This window comes from Otolemur garnettii, unplaced genomic scaffold (assembly GCF_000181295.1).
Source record: "Otolemur garnettii isolate 467f Iridium unplaced genomic scaffold, OtoGar3 scaffold00170, whole genome shotgun sequence".
NCBI lineage: Eukaryota > Metazoa > Chordata > Mammalia > Primates > Galagidae > Otolemur > Otolemur garnettii.
This window is the reverse complement of record NW_003852565.1, coordinates 148,687-165,559: the sequence shown is the minus strand read 5'-3', so window position 1 is coordinate 165,559 and position 16,873 is coordinate 148,687. Positions and strand designations below refer to the sequence as shown.

General features: G+C 44.9%; 1 protein-coding gene across 2 annotated transcripts in view; it reads right to left on the bottom strand.

Moving 5' to 3' along the window:
• Nucleotides 1–16,873, bottom strand: part of CYFIP1 (cytoplasmic FMR1 interacting protein 1) — a 124,695-nt gene that overhangs the window by 45,014 nt on the left and 62,808 nt on the right. For both annotated transcript variants that reach the window (XM_023519291.1, XM_023519292.1), the window contains 4 exons: nt 13,444–13,535; nt 12,080–12,197; nt 5,207–5,329; nt 4,239–4,364 (listed from right to left, as the gene is read on the bottom strand). In XM_023519291.1, coding sequence (XP_023375059.1) covers nt 4,239–4,364; nt 5,207–5,329; nt 12,080–12,197; nt 13,444–13,535 — 459 coding nt within the window. The remainder of the gene's footprint in view (nt 1–4,238; nt 4,365–5,206; nt 5,330–12,079; nt 12,198–13,443; nt 13,536–16,873) is intronic.

Here is a 16,873-nt window from a genome sequence, read left to right as displayed (position 1 = left end):
AAAAAAAAAAAAAAAAAGAAAAATAAAAGATGGATGGAACACATAAAGCCATCACCATTTGCAGATAATGAGTATATAAGTAGGAAAGCCAAAAAAGAATCTATGGATAATTTATTACAATTAATAAGTGAGTTTAGGGTGGTGCCTGTGGCTCAGTGGGTAGGGCGCTGGCCCCATATACTGAGGATGGCAGGTTCAAACCCGGCCCTGGCCAAACTGCAACAAAAAATAGCCAGGCGTTGTGGCAGGCGCCTGTAGCCCCGGCTACTAGGAAGGCTGAGGCAAGAGAATCACTTAAGCCCAGGAGTTGGAGGTTGCTGTGAGCTGTGAGGCCATAGCACTATACCGATGGCAATAAAGTGAGGCTCTGTCTCTTAAAGCTATAACCCAATTTTAGCCCAAGAATATGGGGAAAGGGCAGAGGGAGGATGGGTAGAGGGAGGGTGATTGCTGGGATCACACCTATGGTTCATCCTATAAGGGTACATGTGAATCTCTCTAAATGTAGATTATAAATGTCTTAACACAATAAGAAAATGACATGAAGGCTATGTTCACCAGTTGGATGAAAGTATTTCAAATTGTATATAGAAACAGCACACTGTACCCCATTATAGTATTAATGTACACAGTTATGATTTAATAATAAAAAAAAAGTAAGTGAGTTTAGGAAGTTGGTAGATACAAGGAAAAATTTACATTTTAAATACCAGTGACTAAAATTTAGAAAACTTTTAAATAAACCATCTATAATACTTAGAATTAAAGCCAAGAAAAGACATCCAATGTTCCTCCACATATTACAAATGAGAAATTCTCTGAACAAATGAAGATACACACCATACTGAAAAAAAGACTTAGGATCGGCAGGGTAACTAGATAACATTAATCAACTGCCCATTTCAAAATAGCTAGAAGAGAATAATTAAAATGTCCCTGGAGTAAAGACAGATAGTTCAGTTAATGGATATCCCAATTATCCTGATCTGATTGAATGAATGTAACAAATTATCACATGTACTCCAAAAATATGTCTAATATGGTTTATTGTATCAATGAAAAAAAGACCAAGGGTGGCACTGTGGCTCAGTGAGTAGGGCGCTGGCCCCATATACCGAGGGTTCAAACCCAGCCCTAGCCAAACTGCAACAACGAAAAAACAGGGGGGCGTTACGGCGGGCACCTGTGGTCCCAGCTACTCGGGAGGCTGAGGGAAGAGAATTGCCTAAGCCACAGCACCCTACTGAGGGTGACAAAGTGAGACTCTGTCTCTAAAAAAAAAAAAAGAAAAGAAAAGAAAGAAAGACCAAATACAATTGTCCCTTAATATCTTCAGGGGATTGGCTGCAGGTAATAAAATCACAGATGCTCAAATCTTATATGAAGTGGTACAGTGTCTGCACATCTTCCTGTATACTTTACATCATGTCTAGGTTACTTGTAATACTTAACAAAATGTAAATATTATACAAATAGTTATAATGCTGTATAGTCTTTATTTATGTATTTATTTTTTTGAGACAGAGTCTTAAGCTTTTGTCCTGGGTAGAGTGCCGTGGCATCACAGCTCACAGCAACCTCTAACTCCTGGGCTCAAGCAATTCTCCTGCCTACACCTCTCAAGTAGCTGGGACTACAGGTGCTCGCCACAACACCTGGCTATTTTTTGGTTGCAGCCATCATTGTTGTTTGGCGGGCCCAGGCTGGATTTGAACCCACCAACTCAGGTGTATGTGGCTGGCACCTTGGCTGCTTGAGCCACAGGAGCCAAGCCGTATTTTTCATTTTTATTATGTTTATTGTATCGCTATTTTTGTTTCCAAAAAATATTTTGGACCAAAGACTGGTTGACTCCACAGATATGGAAACCAAGGATATAGGCAGCAAAATGCAATAGAAGTCTGTCAGTTTTCCCTGGTATGATCTACAGATTTATTCATATCCTGATAAAAAATTCCAACAGGTTGCACAGTACAGTATGAAAACATGATTCTAAAATGTACATGAAAATACCAAGAGCAAGAACAGCCAAGGAACTCCTGAAGAACACAGAAATACATACTTTACTGGACATGATAAATTAAGCCACAGCCCAGTATTTTACCAAGAATAGATAAACTGATCCATGGATTAGGAGAGAGAGCAGAAACACACCTACACAGGCAGTCACTTATTCTAGTACAAAGAAGGCAAGGTCAGGCTTATGGATGGTGGGGGCAGATGCATTTCAAAAAAAACTGGGTGAATTTCAGACCTCAGTGTCAATGAGAAATAGTAAAATATCTAGAGGCAACATAGGAGAACATTTCCATGACCCAAGAGTTTGCAAAGATTTTTCTTTGCTTTTTTTTCAGACAAGAGTGTCACTATGTCACCCTCAGTAGAGTACTCTGGCATCACAGCTCACAGCAACCTCAAACTATTGGGCTTAAGCGATTCTCTTGCCTCAGCTTCCCAAGTAGCTGGGACTACAGGCATCAGCCACATCACCCTGCTATTTTTTTTTTTTTTTTTTTGTCATTGCCATTGTTATTTGCCAGGCCCAGGCTGGGTTTGAACCCACCAACTCCAGTGTATGTGGCTGGTGCCCTAGCTGCTGAGCTAGAGGCGCTGAGCCTGCAAAGATTTCTTAAGCAACACAACAAAACTGGGGTGGCGCCTATGGCTCAGTGAGTAGGGCACCGGCCCCATATAATGATGGTGGCAGGTTCTAACCAGCCCTGGCCAAACTGTAACAAAAAAGTAGCTGGGTGTTGTGGTGGGCACCTGTAGTCCCAGCTACTCGGGAGGCTGAGGCAAGAGAATCGCCTAAGCCCAGGAGTTGGAGGTTGCTGTGAGCTGTGACACCATGGCACTCTACCGAGGGCGACAAAGTGAGAGTCCATCTCCAAAAAACAAAGACAAGAAAACCAAAACTATCAAAAAAATGTGCAGACACTGGAAATAAGAATGTCTGTACATCATGAGGACGGTGCAGTGTAAGCTGGACAAATATGTCAGCAAAGAGCCAGTGGCCCCACAGATAAAATGCCCAGGGCTCTGGCAGCCTTCTCCCTCTCAGCTGGCAGGGAGAAGCCCTCAAGCCCCATCGAGCCTCTGCACCTGGGAAACTGCTCTCTCCTCACAGCCACTCTTCAGTGAGTTACTGATCAGCCCACACAGCGCTATCAACACAGCTGTTTTAACACTCTGACCGATGCAAAAGGGATGCCCTGTGTAGAAGCAATGACAGAGACGAGGCAGTTCTCACTTTAAAAAGGAAACAGTGCGGTGCCTGTGGCTCAAAGGAGTAGGGCGCCAGCCCCATATGCCGGAGGTGGCAGGTTCAAACCCAGCCCTAGGCCAAAAACTGCAAAAAAAAAAAAAAATAAAATAAAAAGAAGGAAAGAATGTCTTTTGCAGAAACTTTGATGGAATCTGAGGCCTTTATCCTGTGTGAAGTGACTCAGAAACAGAAAATCAAATACCAAGTGTCCTCAGCTATAAGTGGGAGCTAAACTCTGGGCACACAGGGCTGTACAGGGTAGAACAAGAGTCATGGGAGACCTCAGAGGTGAGAAGGGCTGAGGGCTGGAGACCCACCTGATGGGCACAGTGTGCACCAGCCAGGTGATGGATACCTGAAAGCCTGGACCACACCACTGTGTGGCAAGACATGTCCATGCAACAAATTGCACTGGTGCCCCATAGATCCACTGAAATAAAAAAAATTAGGCAGTGTTTTTTTTGGGGGGGGGGAGTAGTTTTATTCACGGTTTTGATTTTCCATTTAAAGAGGAAGAGATGGGGCCGGACACAGTTGCTCACACCTGTAATTGCAGCACTATAGGAGGTGGGTAGATTGCTCGCACTCAGGAGTTGGAGACCAGCCTGAATAAGAGTGAGACCCTGGGCTTGGCACCTGTGGCTCAAGTGGCTAAGGCACCAGCCACATACACCTCAGGTGGTGGGTTCGAATCCAGCCCGGGCCCACCAAACAACAATGACGACTGCAACCAAAAAATAGCTGGGCGTTGTATGCAGGCACCTGTGGTCTCAGCAACTTGGGAGGCTGAGGCAGGCGACTCGTTTGAGCCCAGGAGTTTGAGGTTGCTGTGAGCTGTGACACCACAGCACTCTACTAAGAGTGACAATGTGAGACTGTCTAAATAAATAAATAAATAAATAAAATACAATAAAAAGGAAGAGAGAGTGAGACCAGAGTCACGCAGGAAGAGACAGCAAACAGACGTCCTCACCTCCACCAGAGCAAACTTCTCCTCGCTGGTATAGTTGTAGCGGGTGGCGCGTTCGTACTCCTCAGCATTGTCAGGGCAGTCCTTGTTGGAGTACTTGTCAGTGGGGTGCACGAGTTTCCATGAATACTGGTGGTCAGAGAGAGCAGAGACATACACAGTGAACGTGAATTGCTTTGCTTCTAGTCTCAGTTGTACTACAATGGCCTAATCCAACAGGTCAGCCTTCTGCGACACTCTGAAAGTCACACAAATGGGCATGAGTGTGTGTGGGCATGCAAGCCCACGTGTGCGTGTACACACACACACACACACAGAGTCCATCTTCACAAAAGGGCAGAATACCCTAGCGTGTTACTTCAGGTTTAAGAAATTCACCAAGCACAATGGCCTGGATATTGGGTGTTAAATATCTAAGCCTCTAAGTTTTTAATCACCCTTTCAAAAAAAGTTTGCTAGTTTGGCACTTGTAGCTCAGAGCGTGCTGAGGGTGCTAGCCACATACACCAGGGCTGGAGGGTTACAACCTGGCCTGGGCCTGTCAAACAACAAAAATAGTCAAGTGTTGTGGTGGACTCCAGTAGTTCCAGCTGCTTGGGAGCCTGAAGCAAGAGAATCGCTTGAGCCCAAGAGTTTGAGGTTGCTGTGAGCTGTGATGCCATGGCACTCTACTGAGGGCAACACAGGCCATCATGATAGCACAAATTCAATCCTATCAGTAAGTTCTGAAAGGTGAAGGCTTTTATTGATAACACATAAATGAAATGAACTTTGATGTTTACATACTATATTGACACATATTCTTCTTTCCAGGGCGGAAGATAAAAAGCCCACTCCTTCTCAACCCAAAGATCAAAGTTAAAGCAGAAATAACACGATGGTGACTTCAGGAAGAAAAGCACTTCTAACCAACCACCCAGGAGGCTGTCTTTAGCTCAGGCGCTCCCAGGCCTGGCGGAGCTGGCACCTACCACTTCCATGACGTGTGCACTCCACTGGGACAGGAGCTGCAGGCCCTGCAGGGCCAAGTCGAAGAGCTTGCGGTACTCCACGTCTGTCTTCTGCGCCTCCTGGCGGCCAGACCCTGTCACCACCTGCAGGCAGCAGATACCGCACCATCAGAAAGGCCATAGGTGTGTTTTCCCACCAACCTACACAGCCCACCGTCACAATCTATCCCAACATCACATGTACAAAAATACAAATCGGTCTGTGCACAAGACCCTCCTGCAACAGTGATGTGGCCCACAGTGCCCAGACGATGGGTGCTCCGGGGGGCCCTAGGAAGAGGAGGTGCTGCCCACTGCCTGTAGGGACCTCCTGGACGTGGTGTTAGGAGGGAGACATGCACCCCACACTTCCAATTAAGAACCAAAAACCAGGTGCATTTTCTTCTATCAAGTAACAGCCACTAAAAATTAAGGACATTTACCTATGAGAAGGGAGGGCAGAGGGAAAGAAAGGAAAGGCAGCTTCTCTGAATATACTGCTTTTAATAGATGTGACGCTAGAACTATGTAAATATTTTATGCAATTAGGACACAGAATTTAAATTAGATAGAAAAAGCAACTCTAAAAGTCAAGAGCAAATTTAAACAATGGATGGAACTACATATCCAGATATTATGAACACTCCCACAGGAGCCCCCCCACCCAAGCACTCCTGAAACATCCTGATTTGGGGTCAGCGCTGGTGGTTCAGTGGGTAGGGTGCTGGCCCCATATACCAATGGTGGAGGGTTTGAACATGGCCCCACCAAACCACAAAATACAGCCAAGTGTTATAGCAGGCACCTGTAGTCCCAGCTACTTGGGAGGCTGAGGCAAGAGAATCGCCTAAGCCCAAAAGCTGGAGGTTGCTGTGAGCTATAACACCACAGCACTCTACCGAGGGTGACAAAGTGAAACTCAGTCTCGAAGAAAAAAAGAAAAAGAAAAGAAATGTCCTGATTTGATTTAACACCCCTGGAGGGAGAAATTCAAAAGATCAAACAACCTGCAAAACAAATCATAAAACAATTCCTAGTCGCTGTGATTGGTGGTGCTGGTATTGCTACTCTAAGACCAGACTGCTACATAAATCAAACCACACTTTTTCTAGACTTATTAAGAACCAGAATTTCGGCTCAGCACCTGTGGCTCAAGTGGCTAAAGGCACCAGCCACATACACCTAAGGCGGCGGGTTCGAATCCAGCCCATGCCTGCCAAACAACAATGATGGCTGCAACCAAAAAAAAAAGCCGAGCGTTGTGGCAGGCACCTGTGGTCCCAGCTACTTGGGAGGTGGAGGCAGGAGACTCGCTTGAGCCCAGGAGTTGGAGGTTGGCACTCTAACCAGGGGGACAGCTTGAGGCTCTGTCTCCAAAAAAAAAAAAAAAGAATCAGGATTTCAGCATGTAAGCAAAAAGAACAACCCTGAAGTGGATTCACTTCAAAACGGCACTCAAAAACAGTAACTTGTTACCTTATTGATGCTAGGGAACAATTACAGTCATCCACCATATAATGTCACTTCCAATGCACAGCACACAGGAAGGTGCTCCAATGGGTTAGGGTACAGATGAAAATTCTCAGAGCCAGTGGCATACCGATCAGCCTGGTCCTGTGTAGGCCTAAGCTAATGGCTGTATGTCTCAGTTCTTAATAAAAAAGTTTAAAAGTTAAAAAAAAAATACACTCAAAAGAGAAAATTCATAGAATAGTATATAAATATTTTGTTCAACTGTACAATGTGTTTGTTTTAAGCTGTTATTACAAGTGCCAAAAAGTTAATAAAAGAAATTAAAAGTTTATTAGAGCAGTGCCTGTGGCTCAGTGAGTAGGATGCCGGCCCTACATACCGAGGGTGGTGGGTCAGAACCTAGCCCCAGCCAAACTCCAACAAAAAAATAGCCGGGCATTGTGGTGGGCACCTGTAGTCCCAGCTACTCAGGAGGCTGAGGCAAAAGAATCACCTAAGCCCAAGAGCTGGAGGTTGCTATGAGCTATGAGGCCACGGCACTCTACTGAGGGCAACAAAATGAGACTCTGTCTCTAAAAAAAAAGTTTATAAAGTAAAAAAGTTATAGTAATTTATTAATGAGAAAAGAAAACAATTAAAGTAAACATAACATGGCCTAAGTGTACAGTGTTTATACAGGTGCCACAGTGTACAGTTATGTCACAGGCCCTCCATTCACTCACGGACTGACCGAAACCACATTCCAGTCCTGTAAGCCCCACTCACAGGGGAACTTTAAAAAAAGAATCTCTGTATTTTTACTTCATCTTTTCTGTGTTTAGATAATTTATAAACAGACACTTAGCACTGTGTTGCAAGCACCTACAGAATTCAGTCTCATGCCACACAGGGGTGCAGCTCAAGAGCAGCAGGTGCCACACAGCAGGTGTGTGGCAGCGTGTGCCCTCTGGGTTTGTGCAGGTGTGCAATACCACTGTGTTCACACAACGAGGCTGCCTAGAGAAACAATTCTAAGAATGTATCCCCATCATTAAGCAACACATGGCTGTATTTTAAAAAAGGAGGAAATCAAGCTGTTACCCTGCTTCTCCTGGAGGACAACAACTCAGAGCAAGGCAGCCCTGCTCTAAGAAGTTGAGAAGGAACAACAGAATTAAAAGGCCATCATTTTGCAGCCATGATGAATTCACAGGCCTAGACAGGGGACAATCTTGATTCCCAGGGACACAGCTGGACACTGTGCCTCCAGCAGTCACAGCACAGCTGACAAAGGGCTGAGGTGGGAGAGAGGACAGAGTGGGGTCTGACTGGCCTCTGGGCCTCACTACTGATGCACTTGGAGCACAGGGTATGGAACGCGAGGTGTACAACACTACAGGGACCACATCTTAAGAGATACACCAACCTTCATACTGTGTGGATGTTGTCTGGATCCTGCCAGAGGTAAACAAACTTGAAAAAACAGAGTATTTCTGAGTCAGCTAGGGAAATGTGAGCAATGATCAGCTATTCGATGCTGAGAGGTACAGACAATTTTAGGTGAGATCATGACATTATGGTTATGTTTTACAAGAGCCCTTATAAGAGGTGTGGGACGGATCTTCAGAGGGAGTGCTACGTTGTCTTGGATTTGCTCCAAATGGACCCAGGCCACATGGCAGTAGCAGTGGTGAGGGATCTCTGAAAGGCACTGATGAGGGAGCTGAGATGGTACCTGGCCACAGCTGGTCCCTCTCCTGTCTATGTTTGAGAATCTTCCTAATAGGAAGCTGAAAAAAAAAAGAAAAAGAAAAAGAAAAAAATTGCCCAGAACATGTTGCTGCTTGCTGGTCACTGTGTGGTAGGGACCCGACCTGGGCTCTCAGTGGCCTGTGCAGGATGAGCCAGGGACATTTTCTGATTTTCTGAAGGACTCAGACCCAGCTGCCATCCCAGCTCAAAACAAAACTTTACCCTCTTGTCCAAAGAGCCGACAACCTAAAAATGAAAATTAATAAAATAACTCTATTTTATAGTATCAAAAAGAACAAAATACTTAAGAATAAATTAACAAAAAGAATACAATTTGCACTCTAAAGGAAATAAAAAATGGTTGAAGGAAACTAAACAAGGTCTAAATAAATAAAAAGACATCTCATGTTCATGGTTTGGAACACTTAATAATGGTAAGACAGCAATACTCCACAAACTGTTCTATAGACTCAACAAATCTCCATCAAAATTCTAGTTGCTAGGCTCGGTGCCTCTAGCTCAAGCGGCTAAGGCACCAGCCACATACACCTGAGGTGGCAGGTTCAAATCCAGCCCAGACTCGACAAACAACAATGATGACTACAACCAAAAAAATAGACAGGCGTTGTAGTGGGCACCTGTGGTCCCAGCTACTTGGGAGGTGGAGGCAGGAGACTCACTTGCGCCCAGGAGTTGGAGGTTGCTGTGAGCTGTGATGCCACACTACTCTACCTAGGAGGACAGCTTGAGGCTCTGTCTCAAAAATAAATAAATAAATAAATAAAATGTATGAAAAAAAGTTCAAAAGATTCAGTCTTGGCAAAGAAGTCAACACAGTGTTGAGAAGGAACATAGCTGGAAATCTCATGCTCCCTAATTTCGATCTTACTCCAAAGCTGTGGCAACCAAGACCGTGTAGTGTTGGTGTAAGGTCAGAGATATGGACAAAGAGAAGAGAAGTAGAGTCCAGAAACAGACCTTCACGAGGAAAGTCAACTAGTTCTGACGAGGTGCCTTTACAGAGAAAGAAGAGTCTTTTCAACAAGTAGTGCAAGAAAAACAGGATGTCCATACACACACCAAAAAAATGAATCTTGGACCCTATGTCACTACGTACAAAAACTAACTGAAAATGTACTACAGATCTAAATTAGGGGCTATGACTACAAAACACTTAGAAGAAAACAAGAGAAAATCCTTATGATGTTGTGTTAGGCAATGGTTTTTTCACTCTAAGACCAAAAGTAGAAGCAACAAAAGAAAAAAATATATAAAATTGGACATCAAAAATTTAAAATTATGCTTCAAAGGATGCCATCAAGAAAGAAAATAAAAAAAGAAAAACTTGGTGAAGTTTTTCAAATATTTGAAAATGTACATCGGACTGGGGACTGGTATCTAAAATATATTAAAAATTAACAACTCAATAGCTAAAAAGGCAAATTTGTTAAAACAACAGCAAAGTATGTGAACAGATTTTTTTTTTTTGGAGACAGAGTCTCATTTTGTTGCCCTTGGTACAGTGCCATGGCATCATAACTCACAGCAACCTCAAACTTTTGGGCTCAAGCAATTCTCTTGTCTTAGCCTTCAAGGAGCTGGGACTACAGGCACACGCCACAATGCTCGGCTAGTTTTAGAGACAGGGTCTTGCTCTTGCTCAGAGTGGTCTTGAACCTGTGAGCTCAAGCAATCCACCCACCTCAGCCTCCCAGAGGGCAATGAACATTCTGCGAAGAAGAGATTTAACTGGCCAATGAGCACTTGAAAAGATGCTCAGCATCATTAGTCACTAGGGACACGCAAACCAAACCCCAACAGACTCCTCTTTACATTCACCAGGAGGCAGTAAGAAGTGCTGGTGAGGATGTGGAGATGTCAGAAACGCCAAACTTTGCTGATGGGAATATAAAAAGGTATAGCCGCCTTGAGGATGGTCTGGTGATTCCTCAAAATGTTAGACAGAGAGTTATCATGAGGATTCAGCAATTCTACTCCTCAGTGTCTTCCTGAGAGGAAGACCTTGTCTGATGTTCACAGTAGCATTATCCATAACCCAAATTTCCATCCACTTACGGATAAACAAAATGTGGTCTACCCATAGAACAGAATATCAAATAGCCAAAAAATAACGTACTGAAACCCACTCCCACAAAGGTGAACTCTGAAAACGGTACTGAGTGCAGTGTGATTCCGTTTGTGTAAAACGTCCAGCACAGGCACATCTGAATAGACAGGAAGTCGATCACCAGAGCTGGGGCAACTGCCAATGGGTTCTGGTTTCTTTTGGGGGTGCTGAAAACGCTCAAAAACAAATTATGGTGATGGTCACACAACTCAGTGAATATACTAAAAACCTTCCAACTGTAGAATTTCAATGGGTAAATTATACAGTATGTGAATTATATCTCTACAAATGTTTAAAAAATAAACTGAATAAAGCATTCGAAGGTTGATTTTTTTCCTTACTAACTCAGTTTACTATCATGCCCTGCTCTGAGAGGCGGCAGAGCCCTGATTTCTACCCAAAGGCTATGCTGGCTGCGGGGACAGAGGTGAGGTGGGGTCTCCACACTGGGGAGATGGTGAGTGTATGATGTACCCAGACACCGGCTGTCCCCCTTAACATTAATGCTCGTCCTAAGACCTTCCAGGAACCGACCAGTTCTGTGCATAGCCCCAAGACCCTGTGTTCCTCTCAACCATTTGCAGAACACACCCAGTTGTCACTTCACTGCCTGGCCTGCTAAGATGTGACAAGTGACATTCCATGGCATCTCTGAGGTCGAACCTGCCCAGAGGCTGTCACCACCCTCCTGCCCACTCCAAATGCCAGCAGTACTAGCTTGGAGCCACCCTGGGCAGGAGGAGAGAATGGAAGTGGCTACAATGAAGACACAGCAAACCCAAAGCTGGAGAGAATGAAGAAGAAAGCCCGTTCCTCCTGTGCCCACCTCCTGGACATGCCATCCAGTGTCCATGGGGAAGTCACCTGCCATGGACCCAGGGCCTTCTACTCAACCCAAGTCTCAGGACTTACTTTCCTCCTCAATATAAAAAGGGATCCAGGTCAGAATCAGGCTCTCTTCTCCACTCCTCCTAGCTGCTTGGACTCAGAGGTCTCAACTAGAAAAAGCTACTTAATTGATAAACCCTTCTTAGTCCTCTCTTTTGGGATTCTGATTATGTTCTCTGGAAAAAAAAAAAAGATGCTTTTTGTACAGCTGAACAGACACAGGCAACGCTAACTGCCCTGCCTCGCCAATTATCAAGGGTGCTGTGAGCAGCACGGGAACGTTTTGGTCTGTGACATGCAGCACACATGACGGTGGCCCCATGACATTGTATTACAATACCAGATTTTATCATACTTTATATGTTTAGATACGATTAGGTACCCAGATACTTACCACTGTGTTACCACTGCCTAGAGTATTCAGGACAGCACCCTGCGACATCGAGGTGTGTCACACCCTGACTACATCACCTAACAACGTGTGTCTTAGAATGTGTCCCTGCCTTTTAAGTGATGGAAGGCTATATCTGGCTGTATCTCTATTATTAAAGCAACTCATGTTTAGGTGCAAAATAATACAAGCGACACCCAGGCGTGGGTGGGCTCTGGGGGCGCTGGGCGGTGGGTGCACGCACCTCATTGTTGCTGTAGCGTGCCAGCTCAGAGATGAAGCGCATGTGGTCCTCGCGGATCTGGAGCATCTGCTCGCAGATGTTGTACTGGGGGCTGCTGCTTGAGGATGTGCACGTCCACCTGGTTTTGGAGGAAAACACGGCGTTACCTGAACCAGGCACAGTAATGAGGGTCACCTCGGCAGGGCTGAGGAAACTGAGGGTGTCTGGTGTCCTGCCAGCACCACACAAAATAAGAATACGTGACAGAGACCCCCTGTCGCTGGTAAGGCCAAGATGTTTTCTTCTGGCTTTTACAGATAATATTTGCCAACCCCTGAGACTGAGATGTAATTTCATTGTCAGAATCATGGGTGAATGGCAACTACAGCTTGGTCACGGGTAGGAGAGCTCAGCCAAAGCCACCAGGAGCACCTGCAGGACTCCACCTACCGGCAGTGAGGGGTCTTCCCCAGGACTCTGAGCTGTCACTGTCAGCTGCAGATCCTTCACGCTGGGGGCTGGCCAACTTCCTCCATTCAGGGCCAGAGAGTGAACACTTCAGGGTTTGTGGGCCACACTGCCTTTGTTACGTAGTCATCCTCTTCTATTTTTTATTGACAACCTTTCTTTTAAAAACGTGAAGATTGGCCGGTGCGGTGGCTCACAATTGTAATCCCAGCACTCTGGGAGGCCCAAGCAGGTGGATTGCTTAAGCTCATGGGTTCGAGACCACCCTGAGCAAAAGCGAGATCCCATCTCTACTAAAAATAGAAAAACCAAGGCAAGAGGATCACTTGAGCCCGAGTTGGAGGTTGCTGTGAGCTATGACACCACAGCACTCTACCCTAGGTGACACCTTAAGACTCTGTCTCAAAATAAATAAACAAATCAAAATGTGAAGACCATTCTCAGCTCTAGGGATCCTGCACAAACAGGTCTGCGCTGGTAAGGCCTCCAGGTGATATTCCCACATACACCACCCTTATAATTGCAGACATCTGCCCTGCCACCAGGTGTGGTGCTGGGTACCTGCCAGCACACCACTGGGCCCTGAGAACTCTTTTGCCCTTCTCTCTTCTTGACCAGCACTGCCCAGACAAATCCTGGGTGATGAAAATGTTCTCTGTGTGTGCTGTCCAATACAACAGCCCCTAACTACTGGACATCTGGCTGTTCTGCTAAGGAGATTCAATTTCTAATTGTATTTTTCAATAAATTTAAACATAAATCGGCACAAGTGTCAAGGGCTACCACAGTGGACATTCAGTTCCAGAGGGTTGAGAACACTGAAAGTGTGGCCTCTAGATAAATCAGTAGAGTGTCGTAAACTACTCGACGAGGACACTGCAGGACGCTCAAGCAAGGCAGCTTCTCCCTCCTCCTACCGAGACTTATTCTCCTCGTAGTGGGCGCTGGTCTTGATGTATCTTGCTAGTTCTATTTGCATGTCCCCGAACAATGGAACCACCTGGAGTTGCTGTATTCAAAGAAAAAAAATAGCATCATTATGCATGGTACCTAAGCACAAAGAAAATGACTATCGCTAATAATTACTTTGGTTGAACACTACCTCTGCAAATCATTCATTCCCTACAAAAATAATTGTAAATGACTTCTACATTCCCTGTGAAAGGAACAAAATACAACTTAAGAACAATAAAAACTCATCAAATGTTAAAATTAACCTACCATGTTGCTAGATTCATAGTCATTAAAAAAATGCATTTCTATCTACTATCAACAGTTAGAAAACAAAAATGTAAAGAAAAACAATTTCCAATAGCATCAAAAACAATAAAAATTTAAAAGATGCAAATTAGTGTAACAAATGAGCAAAATTATTCCTCCCAAAATTCTATACAAAGTTCCCAGTGAATGGAGAAACAGATCATGTTTTATACAGGAAGCCTTGGTATTCTTAAATGTCCATTCTCTCTAAACTAATCTTTTTTTGTCTGTTTGTTTTGAGACAGAGTCTCACCTTGTCACCCTCAGTAAAGTGTCGTGGTGTCACAGCTCATAGCAACCTCAAACTCCTAGGCTTAAGTGCCTTAGCCTCCCACGTGACTGGGACTACAGGCGCCTGCCACAGCACCTGGCTATTTTTGGAAACGAGGTCTCGCTCTGGCTCAGGCTGGTCTTGTACCTGTGAGCTCAAACAATCCACCCACCTTGGCCCCCCAGAGTGCTAGACCTATAGGTGTGAGCCACCATGCCCGGCGACTCCTAAACTGATCTATATGCTCAATGGAATCCCAATCAAAACTGCACAAGGAAAAATGGTTTTTTAGAAATGCATTTCAAAAAGTGAAGAGACAATACAGCCAAGACTATCTTGAAGGACAAAACCTGAAGATACATGTTTAAAGATCAGCAGATCTGTTAGAAAGCTCCTTCAATGAAGGCACTGTGGCCCTGGAGCAAGGTTAGAGAACCATGGGCAGGACACAGAACTTGACCCACACATAGACAGATGCCTGACTTATGATGTGGGTAACACAGCAGAGCAATGGGGAGGACAGTCTTTGCAATCACTGAGCAAGGCCAACTGAATATCCATATGGGGAAAAATCCAAGAATGTTAACTCCTACCTCACACCATATACCAGTTCCAGGAGAACCATACATTTAGCCACAAAAGAAAACAGAAAATTTCTAGAAGCTAACACAGTAGAAAATTCGCCTGAACTTGTGTACCAAAATTTCTTAAAAGTAGCCATTAATGAAGGATTGATATATTGAACTACACAAACATAAAAACTTCTAATAAGTATGAACCTTCCATCTAAAATGTTACCCAGGCTCAGCGCCTGTGACTCAAGCAGCTAAGGTGCCAGCCACATACACCTGAGCTGGCAGGTTCAAATCCAGCCCGGGCCTGCCAGACAACAACGATGGCTGCAACCAAAAGCAGCTGGGGGCGGCACCTGTGGCTCAAAGGAGTAGGGCACTGGCCCCGTATGCTGTTAGGTGGTGGGTTCACACCCAGCCTCAGCCAAAAAAAACCCCTGAAAAAGCAGCTGGGCATTGTGGCAGGCACCTGTAGTCCCAGCTACTTGGGAGGCTGAGGCAGGAGACTCGCTTGAGCCCAGGAGTTGGAGGTTGCTGTGAGCTGTGATGCCACTGCACTCTACCCAGGGTGACAGCTTGAGGCTCTGTCTCAAAGAAGAAAAATAAATAAAAATAAATAAAATAAAAGGTTACCCCACCAGGTGCAGTGGCTCACACCTGTAAATCCAGCACTCTGTGAGGCTGAGGCAGGTGGATTCCTTGAGCTCAGGAGTTCAAGACTAGCCTGAGCAAGAGACCCTGTCTCTACTAAAAACAGCTGGGTTTTGTGATGGGTGCTATATCCCAGCTACTTGGGAGGCTGAGGCAAGAGATTTGCTTGACACCATAGCACTCTACCATGGGAGACAGAGTGAGATTGTCTCAGAAAAAAAAGAAAGTTACGACTTGGCACCCGTAACACAGTGTAGGGTATCAGCCACACACACTGGGGCTGGTGTGTCAGAACCCAGCCTGGGCCTGCTAAAGAACAATAACAACTGTAACAAAAAATAGCCCAGCATTGTAGTGGGTGCCTGTAGTCCCAGCTACTTGGGAGGCTGAGGCAAGAGAATTACTTTAGCCCAAGAGCTGGAGGTTGCTGTGAGCTATGACACCACTGAACTCTACAGAGGGCAACAGCTTGAGACTGTCTCAAAAATAATAGTAATAATAATAATAAATCCCCCTTCCCCATAAAAAGAACAACCATTCATCAAATCACACCATTAAGAAAGTGAAGAGGTGGTAAGGGTAGCAAGGGGAGAAGATCTTGTTCCAAGGGTACAAAGTTTCAGTCATGCAGGATGAGTAAGTTCTGGAGCATGATGAGTACAGGGAACAATACTGTTCTGTATATTTGACATGTGCTAAAAGAACATATCTTAAACGTCCTAACCACAAAAGAATGATCAGGAGGCAAGAGGATGGATGTTATAGCTTTATTTAACCATTTCACAACACAAACTTCAAAACCTCATGCTGTACACCATAAATACATAAGATTTTTATTTTTCACTTATACCTTAATGAAACTGAGGAAAACGTGAAAAGGTGACCATATAGGGGAGAATTCATATATTTTAAAGCACATGTACCTAACAAAACATGTTATATCCAGACTATATAAAGAATGACAAATTAACCGGGAAGAGAAGAGCAGAAGTCTGGACTTTACAAAGGCAACACCCAGAAGAGTGAACACACGGAAAGAAAGCCGTCAGGGAGCCGTCAACCAGACCACAGGGAAACACCAGCCAATGAATCACGATGACGTGGCAGTGCCTGTGGCTCACTGAGTAGGGTGCCGGCCCCATATATACCAAGGGTGGCAGGTTCAAACCCGGCCCCGGCCAAAATGCAACGAAAAAATAGATAGGCATTGTGGTGGGCGCCTGTAGTCCCAGCTACTTGGGAGGCCGAGGCAAGAGAATTGCCTAAGCCCAAGAGCTGGAAGTTGCTATGAGTTGTGATGCCATAGCACTCTACTAAGGGCGACAGAGTGAGACTCTGTCTCTAAAAAAAATAATAAAATAAAAAAAATAAAGTAATCACAATGACGTGTCCACCCTCAGGATGCCCCCACCACCACCACTCCAAAAGTGCCAAAGGTTGGAGAGGACATGAGAAATGGAACGCTCCCTCACTTCTGGTGGGAAAGCAAATCAGGAGAGGCACTATGAAGCTGCTCGGCCATAACTACCAGTGCACAAGGGGACGCACCCAGAGCTGCCCTGCATGTCGGAGTGAAACCCAGAAGCAACTGAT